Here is a 13,729-nt window from a genome sequence, read left to right on the forward strand (position 1 = left end):
ACCTCGTCTGCACTGACTTCAGCAACCGCGTCTCTTTCAGGGTCAATCTCGTCCTGCGACGCCTTCCTCAACGTCTTCCAGTCTAAAGGTTTGAAGCCGGAGGTCATATGTCCCTGTGCCAGCTCCCCCGAGGCTCTGACTGTAGCTATAAGGAGGTACACACACACACACACACACACACAGTAGTACATACATAGTGTACTTTTTGTTGTGTACTGTATGAGTATTAGTACTCAGTCGCTGTCTCAAGTTTATTTGTTGATATAAAAAACTTTACAAACATTAATCTGAAGCTCAACTCTGGCCTGTTTTTGTAAATAACACATCTCAATTTCAAGTTTAAAATAGATTCTGGTTCGTGTCGCACACTTCCTGTTTAAGCTCCACCCATTTAAGGTTCAAGCCCCGCCCATTCAATCCAAAAATGGATACCGATCATTTAGTTGGTTGAAGATACAGATAATATGGTATTTAATCTTCGCTGGCTGCTACAAGATACAATTTAAATGTAATTAATGCAAAAATCATCAGTGTTTGTGACCGGAGGGTTTGAGAGTGTACAGATGTAATTATTTAAAATATGATCAGGTTGTCGTCATCGTAGTTATCGTATTCTCAGATTTTAAACCAAAATCATTCAATTTAAAAACCACATTATCGTAAAAACACTAATTCTATGAGCTCATCACCTTCAAACACTTAGTCAACCTGTTTTTAGTGATGTTATGTTAAATATATTAACGAACTCTCTTCTGTAAAATAAGTAGCTGTTTCAGTGGCTCCTCCCTCCTCCCCGCCTACGTCCTGTTTTTATTTTAACCCTTTATAACCTTTGACTCGACAGTTTTGTGGCGTTTGGAAACGCTAACGTTACGACCTCTCCCCCTCCTTCATCATCCGCACTGAAGTTCAGCATGTTAAAACCACATGACAGTCAAACCAAGGTGGCTTTTATTCTCGTGTCGGCTGTGATTTTTTTTCCCTCTTTCTCTTAATTATGACGCTGTAAAACATCCTGTGTGTGTTTTTCAGTTTGTGTGTGTGTGTTTGTGCCACACACAGGCTAATAAAATGCACTTTGCCTCAGCGGGGGAGGTAGTAATGAACTTTATTTTGGGCTGCTTCAAAACTAAAAAAATCACAACACACACTCACACTCACACACACACACACACACACATGACTGTATGAGTCGTTGTGACGACCCTAATTGACTCACAGCAGCTCCCGCCTCCTAATTCTAACTTTAACCTCATTTAGAGTCTAACTTTAGCCATGAACACCCTCATTTCACAAATATAAAGCTGAACCACGGCTTTTTTAAGTCACCCTCTTTTTCTCTATGAAAAAAATGTCCTCACTTTCCAACAATGTCCCCTCATCAGTGGTCATCCTCTCAAAAAACTGTCTCTACTCTTTACCTCAAATGTCGTCACTTTCCCAAAAAATGATTTGAAATTTCTGAAATGAAACTCTCTCTTTGAAAAAATGTCCTCACCCTTAAAAGTTTTATTATTTTTAATTTTATTTTTTTTACAGAAATATTGTGACTTTCCAAATAAGACATCACTTTCGAATTTTGACATAATTTCCCCAAAAATACCAGCAGTCTAAAAGAAAAGACGTCACTGAACAAAAGTTTTTCTTTCCTTCCGAAATGGTCACTCTCCTAATTTGCCTACGCTTTTTAAATCCACAATTTAAAAGGAAAATCTCATATTTCTCATATTACAAAACATTTGTGACTTTCAAATAATGTTCCCAATTTCATAAAAAGTCCTCACTCAATAGAAACATTCTTACTTTCCAAAAATGTCAGTTGTTCATATGACTCACGAACAGTCGACAGCCCTCTGTGACCTTTCGTGCGATCTGATTGGCTGTCTCCGCCCCCTCCTGCAGGCCTGTGGAGGAGGGCAGCACGCCTCCTGGTCGCGGCGTGTTGTCCATGCAGGGTCTGAGTCACGGCGTGATCCGGGTCGACTCCGAGGAGAAGCTGTCGGTCCTCACGCTGCAGGACGTCGGCTCCGTCATGCCCGGAGGTGAGAGGTTCTGGTTCTGACTTGAGTATTTAGTGTTTTGGGAGGCTCCACTTTTCCTCCGCTGCTTGTCAGAAGGAGATCTGATCTGGAGTTACTCTGCAGATTCATATTTTACGTTCAACTTGAGATGAATGTGACTGCTGTCGGCTAAAATCCTCATTTTAAATGGATAAATCTAAGAAATTAGGTATCAGACTTTTATGTCTTCATCTTTCATTCTTTCCTCTTTCTCTTTTCTCCGTCTTTCCCTTGCATCCCTTCTTATTTTTGTCTTTTTTAATCAATCAAGTTTTATGTCCTCTCTTCCATCCTAACTCTTTCTTCTTCTTGTCCTTCCTTTTCTTTTTTAACTAATTTGAAAACATGAAAATCCAATCAACTGCAAACACAAGGTTTTTGGACTTAATGATAATAGTAATAATTTCTCATTCATAAAATCACACTGTTTCGTCTCGTGCGTCCGTCTGCAGCGATGATGTGTGCGGTGAAACCAGAAGGCGTCCCTCAGCTCTGTAAAGCCGACGAGATCGGAGAGCTGTGTGTTTGCACTGTCGCCACGGGAACCTCCTACTACGGTCTGGCCGGCATGACCAAGAACACCTTCGAGGTGAGCGTGTGAAGGGCTTTGTGAATAAATTAACTTCTCTCAGTCCTGCATTTTTTATAAATCACATCCTTTTTTAAAAAATGTCTCCAGGTGTTCCCGACGTCCAACAACGGCGCTCCCATCAGTGAGTTTCCCTTCACCAGGACCGGCCTGCTGGGGTTCATCGGACCCGGAGGTCTACTCTTTGTGGCGGGGAAGATGGACGGTCTGATGGTGGTCGGGACGCGCCGGCACAACGCTGACGACATCGTGGCCACGGCGCTCGCTGTGGAGCCGATGAAGTTCGTCTACAGGGGCAGGTGAGCTCGGTTAAAGCTCCGGATGCCGTTTGTTTGTTTGCAGCTGGACTCAAACTGTTTAATGGATTACTGATTCAGGTGTAGGCAGTATAATAACAATACAATAATATACTGAGGGCATGAGAAAACCAGTTTGTCTCCACTAGACTTTGTTTGTTGACACCGATGAACCCCTGGCTGTCATCGCGACGTCATCCCGCTGTGTGTGTGTGTGTTTCAGGATAGCGGTGTTCTCCATCACAGTGCTCCATGACGAGAGGATCGTGGTCGTGGCCGAGCAGCGGCCCGACTCCACCGAGGAGGACAGCTTCCAGTGGATGAGCCGAGTCCTGCAGGTACACACTTTATTATTACTATTCACAGCAGGGCCGGATGTTTTCAGCCTGTTTAAAACCTTTTTTTTTTACTTGCTTGCGGGTCATTACAGCTTTAACAGAGAGTTTTCGATCAATTTTACATTTCAGGTAGCAGAAGACTTTCCTCCTTGTGACTGTCGATAGCGTGATGTTTTTGAAAACATTGATTTGTGAAAGATGAGTGATCCTGTCTGATCGGTACCGCTCATGTGCAGCTCTCAACAGAGATGAGAAGGAAGCAGGATGTCTCACTGCTCAATTACTCCTTACATATTTTGGATGCAGGATGATGAGGAAGTTGCTTCTGGACAGAAACTTCATATCCTGAATATTAAACAAACAGATAAGACACAAAAATAGATTAATGTAAAGCCTTACTGTCTCAAAATCCTAAGAAAACTAACTGACAAAGACTGAATCTACTAACAACGAGGTGTCACTGGGTGGCATGTTCCTTCATTAACATGAACACACACCAGATGTGGATTAAACAGTCGCCAAAAAATTCAGGAAGTTGTTTTAAAAATAAATGTCCTCAGTAGGGTCCAGTGTAGTGCAGAGTGACAGACTGACACGTTCTTAGCTTCGGTCTTTTCATGGGATTTGTTGACAATAAGAAAAAACACCAGAATGATCCTTTAACACAAACCAGCTCATGAAAACTGTCACATGTCGAGCAGACGGACACATTTTAACAGGCCGCCTCCAAAAGAGACGAAACAGCTCACACACGGTCTTTCACACCACATTTCTGTCTCCGTCTGACACACACACACACACACACACACACACACACACACACACACAGTATATGTTCCTGTGCTGTACATTCACACTGTGCATGTCCAGCTCCTGATCTCTCTAAGCCGGCGTGGAGACTGCGGTGAAACCATAAAAGCCGTCTGCATTTCTTTTACAGCTGCAATAAAACCAAATCTCTTTCTTCCTTCACCATCGCAGCTTCTCTCGGGCTGTTTTTTCCATTTAGCTCGTCGGCTTGTTGACACAGTCAGCATTTTAAATCGAGGCTGAGATGTGATGTAACATGATGTGACGGGAGGCACTGAGGATGTAGATGATGGAAAATGTATATTTTCAGAATAAAAGACCTATAGATTTCCTTTGTTGCACTTTTATAAATTGTGTTTCAAGCGATGAGACGCGCACAAACACTTCCTCATCTAACGCATCAAATAAAAAATAAGAAATGCAGGTTTTCTAACACATCTTGACTTTTCCAGGCGATAGACGGTATCCATCAGGTGGGGGTGTACTGCCTGGCTCTGGTGCCCTCCAACACTCTGCCCAAGACTCCCCTGGGTGGCATCCACCTGTCTGAGACCAAGCAGCTGTTCCTGGAGGGGGCGCTGCACCCCTGCAACGTGCTCATGTGTCCGCACACCTGCGTCACCAACCTGCCCAAACCGCGGCAGAAACAACCAGGTGGAGTATGAAATATGTTCCTGAGAGTTTCCCTGAGCTTCAGTGTTTCTGGTTCCTTCGTCTCACGTTGTCTTCCTCCTCCTCCTCCTCCTCCTCCTCCTCCTCCGCAGAGATCGGTCCTGCGTCTGTGATGGTCGGGAACCTGGTGTCGGGGAAGAGGATCGCTCAGGCCAGCGGCAGAGATCTGGGTCAGATCGAAGACAATGACCAGGCAAGGAAGGTGTGTGTGAGACGGGGGCTGCTGGTTTTCACCATCATTACACACTTATACATATAACAAGGCCTCCATGTTTCACACCATCATGATCATCATGTTTTAATTGTTTGAGTCATTTCTTATCAGTCAGTTTCACATCTTCATTTATTAAAACATTCATCATATCAAGGCGTCATCACATCAAATGCAAAAAGACCTTCTTCCTCATGTTCCCCGACTGTGACTCAACATTAAAAAGCAGCTAATGGAGCGAAAGGGAAAGTCTGATGCCAGTAAAAAGTTGGGAGAAAAGGTGGAGTGTGTTTCGATGCTTCTTGTTTATGCAGATAAAAGTGAGCGAGGCGGGAGAGGAAAGTCTGAGAAGAAACAAAAACATGGAGCCAGAGAACATGAGACATGAAGACAGTGAGAGCATGTCGACCGGCGAAAACAAGAAAAGAAAAAGAAAACAACAAAGAATAATTTCAGCGTAGAGACGACTAAAAAGCGAGACCAGGCGTGATGGAGAGGAACAAGGCCGCGTGTGTTCCTGACAGAGCTGATTTTCTTCTCTTCTCTCGTGCTGAAAATGTCATCAGTTACAGCGTCAGGCAGCCGGCGGCTGCACATGCTCTGTAGACTCTAATGAGAAGAGACAGATCCCAAATAACAGCGAGCACCACCTCCACCGCAGATCACTGGGAGGCTGCAGCAGCCTCACAAACATGCTGCTAGTCTGGATGTTTGTCTGGATGTCGCCAAGCGCATGTTGATGAACTTTGTCATCTTCTGTTTTTAAAAAAATCCCCAAGATTCCTCACAAAGTGACTTCTGGCACCTACAGCAAAAACAGTGTTTGTAACAGCAAACAGACGCTCCGACACAAAATATCTCCCTGTTTGTTTTGACTTTGTTTGACAGTTAAAGGAGGGAAATGCACTTTATTCTTTATCTTTTCACAGTGACGGGACAAGTGCTGCGATCCTTTGTGTCAGTTAAAGTACCTCGGTGTAAAAGTGAAAGTCCTGCATTCAAAATGTCACTGAAGTAAAAGTACCGAAACTAAGAGAGCTCATTAGTGACGCACATTACTGGATTATAATGATCAGTGCAGCTAATGTTGCAGCTGCTAAATGTGGAGCTAACTTTAACTACTTCATACACCGCTGGTGGTTTAATCGAGCTTTAATTGATGTGTATTTTTGATTAATTCAAAGAAACTACTGTTGGTTATATAACGACATCTTGAACATAAAACATAAGAAAACACACCGGCTGCAGCTGACAGTAACCACCACGTTACCGCTCGATCTGACTCACTGAAATATCACTAAAATGAAGACGTGACAGTGACGTTACATAACCTGCTAACACACAACAGATGTGTCTTGTGTTTAGTGAGCACGGACAAAAACAGTCCTGTTCAGTGCACGAGGCAGTGGAGCGCTTCAGCCTCTTGTGGTCAAAGTGAGTATTACAAAAACAAACACCTTCAAGAATGAGCCTATCTTGCACATTTTTCTCTCGTCTTAAACTCAGGAGGGAAAACAAATCGATCAGACTGGATCACCAGAGAAATAAAAAGTCTTCACTTGGTCCTTGGGGGCTTCCGTAGTTTTGGCTTTGCTCTGTTGCATCTCTGGATCAGCAGCTTCAGATATTTGAACGTCTCAGTTGAAATGTTGCTGTTGGCTCTGATATGTGATATGTGCACACTGCAGCAGCTGTTGAGAGTATAAAGTACAAACCTGCCGACTGATCTGAGGAAAAGCTTCAGTATCATCGGTTCTGATGTCTGATCTGCTCTGCCAGTTAAACCTCAGCTGAAATGAAACAAACATTCCCGAGGCTTGGTGCCATAATTACAAGTCCAAACAGGATGATCGTGTTGGTAGTGATCAGCTCAGACTTGGACCGCCGTCGTTTTAGCAGAGCGACATGTTTACCCGTCTGTGTTGAATTAACGGCTTTAATCGCCTCCCTGCGCAGATGAAGCGCCGGGTCAGGAAAATGAGTTTGCGATTTTGGGAAATGATTGTGAATATTTTGTTTGATTGGTTTAGCAGCCGAGGCCCGTTCTGATGTGTTTCACAAGGTCGGACGGGTGAGCGCCGTTCAAAATCACAATTTGTGATTTGGGGGGATTTTAAGTGAAAATCTGCCTCCGTGTCTGCTGAATGGTAATCAGGTTCACAGGATGAACTCTGCTCACTCTCACTCACTCTGCTTTTGGCTCATGCGGCTTCTCATCATCATCTATCCATCAGCTCATTGATTCATTCCTTCATCCATCACTTCTTCTATAACTGCAGCTCCCTCCCTCCACGTCCATCCCTCTGAAACCCAGCCCTCTGTGTGAATGAGCTCCTCTTGCTTTGGCAGTTGTTCCTGTTTATATTGAAATGTTCTCTCTGTGTGTGTGTGTGTGTGTGTGTGTGTGTGTGTGTGTGTGTGTGTGTGTGTGTCGTTGCAATCTTACAGAGTGAGTGTGATTTACTTTGAACGTCCTCTCTGATAACATTTATTTATGCAGGGAAGGTTGGCTGAGCCCTGTGCCGCTACACTCAGGAGCTCAACTGCTTTTCTCATTAAAGTTAATGGAGACATACTGTTTTTAATTACTGCTGTTTCCATAATGAAGCGTCCTGCTGAAGTCGGAGAAAAACTTTCCGGTCAACTCAGAATCACATAAGAGTCGCTATTCGTGCTTTTACAGCGGCCGTGTTTCACCAACAATCACACAGAACGAACTACGAATGTAGACCGTGAACCAGTGAAGCTGGATTTTATCTTTGAATCGTCAAAAGTCGCTTATTTTTAAACAGTACAGCCATTTTATTTCACCACCTTTAGCAGAAAAGAAAGCGGTTGTGGAGAACAGTTTCGATAACAGTCGAAAAAGCACTTATACTCTATAAATAAGGTTTATTTTTGTTATTTAAATACTACATTACAAGTACAACATCATGAAAAACTGTTTTACTAGCAAAATATACTTAAAGTAAAAGTACTCATGCAGAACTTTGTCAGTGTTTTATTATGACAGACTTATTCTGACTTTATTACTCATAATTACATGTAAGAAAAGAAGAAAGTGTTTTAAATGACAGTAGATGATCTCATTGTGTCGTCGGTCTTTGCTTCCAGTTTTTCAAACTTGGGGTGTGTCACTAAAGTATTTATTTTTCTTCTGGAGGACTCCTCATGTCAGTTTCCCAGTGACATAGTCGTGATTCAACAGATGCCACCATTATATTTTTAACTCTTTTATTCATGTTGATTTAAGATCTTCACCTGCCAGGTGGTCGATGAGTTGGGTTTCAGTGTCTGATAACGACGGAGCTGCCGACTTCACCGTATTAACACGAGACTCTCACAAACTGATAAAACTCGGCCGCATGAGTCCAGATTTGTATCTGTCGCCTGGAATTTAACAAGACCAGCGCCGGCACACAGCACACAGAGGCTCTTTGTGTCGGTGTTCAACATGCCGGTCCTCTCTCCTGGAGATAACAAGAGTTTTATCTGCAGGCACGTTCCAGTTTGTTTTATCTCCAGCTCGGGAAGTTTAACCAGCGGTCACAGCATCGCTTACATACGACACAAAACACTTTTACTACTACATTTGATCCTTTGATGGATTAAAACTGCGAGTCTGAAAACACCAAAAGGGATCTCAGTATCCCAGAAAAACATTTTGACTAACACTCGCTTGAAGTTTTGGTTTTGATATATTTTAATATGTTTTGCAGTCGTTAAATGTTAAAGTTTAACAACACATGTTTTCGGCCAAACATAAATTACATTTCACAAAATTACACAATATGAGCAATATTAGTTCAACACTGAAGAAAATCTGTTTTTTTTACTGTGTTTGATGTTTCTGGTAGAGATTTTAATCACTTGAAGGTGAACTGTGTTTTAGAAAGGAAAGTCAAACACAGAGAGGAAATATTTAGACATACAGTGTTAATGAGATAGTAATGTGAGCAAATATCTTATAACTGAGTAAAGAAGCTGTCCTCAGAGGGGAAATGCCCCAGAACACTGTTTGAAGCTGGACGGTCAGCTGCATAAAAAGCTCCTGCGAAGATAAACAAAGTGAAACATTATGAAACTGTGTCGTTCTTTGAGCTTATTCAGGTTATTCAGTCATTAATAAGCTGAACAAGATTTTTCTCCAAAACTACATAGTGCACCTTTAACTCGAGCTATCTGGAACATATCTTTATTTGCATTTATGAAATTTATATGAAGGGATAGTACCCGACAAGTTGTCTATTATTAGGAGTTAATGGTCAACATGAAGGCGAGAACCATCCTCCACAGTCATTCCACACCATGGTCACCTGCCAAAGCAAATATATGAGACGATTAATTGATATTTTCATTCGTTTTGCGATCAAAATCTAAAGGTTTTCACAAGATAACACTTGCTTACAGCTTATAAATCTCATTACGATCCCAAAAGGCTCTTATACGATGGAAAAGTTGTTCACACCTCCAGTAAACACAATGAACCTTCAGATCCAACTTGATAATGTTGGAAAAACTCAACACATCACATACACTGGATGTGATAGTTCCTGTCAACAGTATATCATTGAGACGCTGATGTTGGTCAGAGTGTTGTTGAATTACTGAGTTTTGATATCGGTCTTCACCGCCAGTGAAAGGTATGTAGATGGTGACTCGGGGACGTTGGGGGGAGTTAAATGCTGAACCCTTCTATCCTGAGTTGCTGTCAGAGACGAGACTGTTGATGTTGTTGATTCAAAGGTCCAATTTGTAAGAAAGATGATTTTTGAGTTTGGAGTTCCTTCAAATTGGACCTTTAAGAAGTTTGAAAGTTTTTTTCATCAGGAGGATTTTGTATCTCACCGTCAGGAGATCATTTGTGACTCTGGCGTAGATAAACTGGCGTTCACACTGTTTTGTTGCTCTCTGGTTCGTACGTGTGTTCAGCGCAGCACTTTGGGGCATTTTAGATGATCGCCTCTGCCAAACAGTAGATGTTAATGTAGGAGGCAGGAAACTGAGGGAACCGGAGAGGAAGCAGACTTTAATTTGCTGTTATGAAAGTTTTATGAAAGCTCAGAGTCGAGCCGACAAGCAGCTGAGTGAATTTTCATCGAGGGGAGAAAAACCTTCTTTTAAATCTTTTAACCCCCCCGAGAGATTTGTGATGCATGAAGCTGCTGGTGAGCAGATGAGAGGGCGTTTCGTCAGCCAAAGAGTCGACTTACACCAGTTTAAACAGTGAAACAGGAAACTTTGTCCGTTGAGGAGCTGAGTGATGTTTCCAGCAGAAAGGCTGGAGGTTATATACACCGCTTCAAGGGTTCGTGTGCGACTGAGTCACTTAAGTTAACAGTCATGACAACTGAGGCATTCGTCTTCGTGACAGCTTATATTAAACACACAGCACAGTCATCACACAACCTCCCAGCATGAATCAGACAGATTACGGACACTTGGCTTTACTTTTTGTCCTTTAGACCAAACATTCAAATCCACAGGTCATTATCACCCGACTCCTCTCAGTTCTGTGAAGCATTTCAGTCTGTTCTGGATCATCCTTTGGTGCCGTTGTTCTCATGTCAAGTGTTTATTGTCGTATGTTACAGTTAAAAAAAATATTTTCCTCTCCAGTGAAATGCTTCTTTTGACTTTTGACAAACACCTCAGGTTATCTTACAAGACCATGGTGGAGGCTGTCTAGTAGGGTTGTGGACTCGCGCGACAGACATCCCTCAAAATCCCATCAAACACACCTGGACCAACAGGGAAAGTTCACATGTCAATCAATGCGTGTATGTTCACAATAGAAATAGTATAACAGTATAAATGTAATGCAAAAGAAAGTTAGAGCCTAATGTGTCTTCAAGAGCCTGTCGTTGAACAAAAAGGACATAAAATTAGGCGAGCATATAAATATATATACATATACGCCGACGACGACCATGAATTTTCATGAAAAATGTTTTGTTTTTTTAATCAAAAACACTTAAATCCAATAAACAAAGTTGTGTGTCTCATTCAGCCAGTACAGGGAAGACATGTTGGCAGTGATTCAGAGTCAGTGGGTCACATGACCTGGAAGCTATTTAAAAAAAGGTGATATTCATGAAAAATAGTAACAAAAAATGTAGAAGCAGAATCACACTTTACTTTATTTCAAATTCATAGGGGCTTTATTGGCATGAAAGTTTAACAACAATGTTGCCAAAGCATCTGTCGGTGTGTGTGTGTGTCGGTCATTCACTGTCCCTCAGGTTGTGGCATGTTGACACATATTGGGCAGCAAGGTACTGTATGTCCTGTCTCCTTCTCCCAGGAGTGTTTTTAATTTATATATTATTCTAATATATACATATATATATATATATATATATATATATATATATATATATAAATATTTCATCTCTCAGCTGGAGGAACAAAAAGGTTCACAGTCGAGCTCCTTCAGCAGAATAAGTCGCTGTAGACCAGCCGGGGTCAGTCGGTGAAATTTGTTGTACAAATCAAGCGCTCCCAGAGTCCCGCCAGACGTGACGAGCACAGTGTGGCATGGAGCAGAGGTCTGTTTGCTTTGTGGTTTGGGGGGGTTAAGACTCTGACAGCTGAAGTCTCATCACACACACACACACACACACACACACACACACACACACACACACACACACACACACACACACATATAATACTGATTTTCTCTGGCAGAACAAAACGTAACATGAATCACACTCCCTCAGTTTCTCCACTCGGCAGCAGAACTTGAAAAATTCATGAGGCCAGAAACAAACTCGCTGTCTTCCTGATTTGTTCTCTCCTCCCTCCTCTAATTTCCATTTCTCCCTCTTGTTTCTGCTGTTGTAAAGTCATGTCAGCTCACCTCGCTCTCCCACTTCCATCCTCTTCCAAATTAAGTGCACCGAATCCTCTTCAAGTCACTGAGATGCCAATTCTTTTTAATCAGCGTGCTTTATCAGTATTCACTGTCGGCATCTCACCACAGCAAATATTTTGATTTGAGTTTTTATTGAGACTCGAAACCTACAGAGACTGTTGTGTTCTCGAGTCTGCCAGTCGAACTGTTGTTATCAGAGGAAACAATGTTGGATGTGTTTCTTGAATACATAAAATCATAAAAGTCTGTGTGTGTGTGTGTGTGTGTGTGTGTGTGTGTGTGTGTGTGTGTGTGTGTGTGTGTGTGTGTGTTTATTTGTGAATATGTGTATTTGTGTGTCGTCATCCAGTCTCACTGTTTTTTGTGTTTGTTTGTGTTTTCAGTTCCTCTTCCTGTCGGAGGTGTTACAGTGGAGAGCTCAGACCACTCCGGACCACGTCCTGTACACACTGCTCAACTCCAGGGTAAGACCACACACACACACACACACACACACACACACACACACACACACACACACACACACACACACACACACACACACACACCAGCCAAAGTCCAGTGGTGATGCAGGAGTAAACGTTATCGTTCACAATCAAACCTGCAGTTTTCTAACTTTGAACGACCCTCCAGAGGATAAGCAGTCATAGATAACTGATGGATGGAGTGTGTGTGTGTGTGTGTGTGTGTGTGTGTGTGTGTGTATGACGGCTGTGTTAGTTTGCATAATGGCAATATGATCCGCCGGTGTGTTTACAGCTGTTCAGCACTGAGATGCTGCAACGGAAAATATGACATGACATTTGCTGATACACACTGCTGATCGAATGTGTCAATCATCTTTCTGTGTGTGTGTCTGTGTGTGTGTGTCTGTCTGTGTGTGTGTGTCTGTCTGTGTGTGTGTGTGTGTGTGTTTGTGTGACCTCCTCCAGGGTACGATAGCCGGCTCGCTCACTTGTGTTCAGCTGCATAAGAGGGCAGAGAAGATCGCCGGCATGCTGGCTGAGCGGGGCCACCTGCAGGACGGAGACCACGTCGCGCTGGTCTACCCTCCAGGTAAACGCTGACCACAGATCAGTGGGAAGCTCCGGCTCAGTGTCCAGATGTTTTGAATGCTGTTATGTACGTATAGGATTACTTTCGAATTTTTAATTGAAGTTTAACTTATTGAATTTTCAAATAAAAGCTGCTGCTATCCAGCAAACATTGCTAGCTACACCAAAAGTATATGGACACGTGCACGTCACACTTGGCATTAACGTCCGTCTCCACACGTGTCTCGAGTGACCACTTTGATTGGATCTCACTGGGACAAACCGATACAACGATTTTTTAAGGGAATTTGACATGTTTACCATCAGAAAAAGGTTGTCCTCACTCAGGCTTCAGTGTGATTAAAGCAATGCTGCGACAAACTGACACCGTTAACAAGGAAAGAAACAATTTAACGTATTGTATTTAATGCCGAATTATCAAGTGGGCACCAATGATTCAAAATTTGTTTGAACCATTTTGCTCCAAGTTCTTAAAGTTTCTCCTCGACAACAACTCTCTCAATTGCGTGATTTCTTAAGGGAGTCTGGTGATATTGTGTTTACTAGTTCTCAGTGATTAGATCAGATGAAACAGAACATCTGCTGCTGACGTTGGCAGGTTTAAAAAGCCCAAACATGTAATTTAGATTAAAGTGAAGCACACGGAAATCAGACAGTGTGAAATCCATTCTGCCTGTTGTTGTGGCCTCTTCTTATTATTGTTTCGCAGAGGAAGTCAGGAGAGTAAGACGGTCCTTCAACGTGGATTAAAGAAGGTGGTCTCATGCGGCCCAGACCACCTCATGTGTCCTTGGAGGCGTTGGTGTGTCCTACGTTACATA

General features: G+C 42.6%; 1 protein-coding gene across 1 annotated transcript in view; it reads left to right on the forward strand.

Annotated features, from left to right (window-relative positions):
- LOC311266909 (disco-interacting protein 2 homolog C) overlaps positions 1 to 13,729 on the forward strand; it is a 176,848-nt gene that overhangs the window by 146,014 nt on the left and 17,105 nt on the right. The window contains exons 17-25 of the mRNA XM_084369584.1: positions 41 to 155; positions 1,903 to 2,042; positions 2,513 to 2,649; positions 2,740 to 2,948; positions 3,169 to 3,283; positions 4,546 to 4,747; positions 4,858 to 4,967; positions 12,237 to 12,317; positions 12,786 to 12,909. Of these exons, the coding sequence (XP_084225710.1) occupies positions 41 to 155; positions 1,903 to 2,042; positions 2,513 to 2,649; positions 2,740 to 2,948; positions 3,169 to 3,283; positions 4,546 to 4,747; positions 4,858 to 4,967; positions 12,237 to 12,317; positions 12,786 to 12,909 (1,233 nt within the window). The remainder of the gene's footprint in view (positions 1 to 40; positions 156 to 1,902; positions 2,043 to 2,512; positions 2,650 to 2,739; positions 2,949 to 3,168; positions 3,284 to 4,545; positions 4,748 to 4,857; positions 4,968 to 12,236; positions 12,318 to 12,785; positions 12,910 to 13,729) is intronic.

The sequence above is a fragment of the Pagrus pagrus genome, assembly GCF_965226575.1.
Source record: "Pagrus pagrus genome assembly, chromosome: 12".
NCBI lineage: Eukaryota > Metazoa > Chordata > Actinopteri > Spariformes > Sparidae > Pagrus > Pagrus pagrus.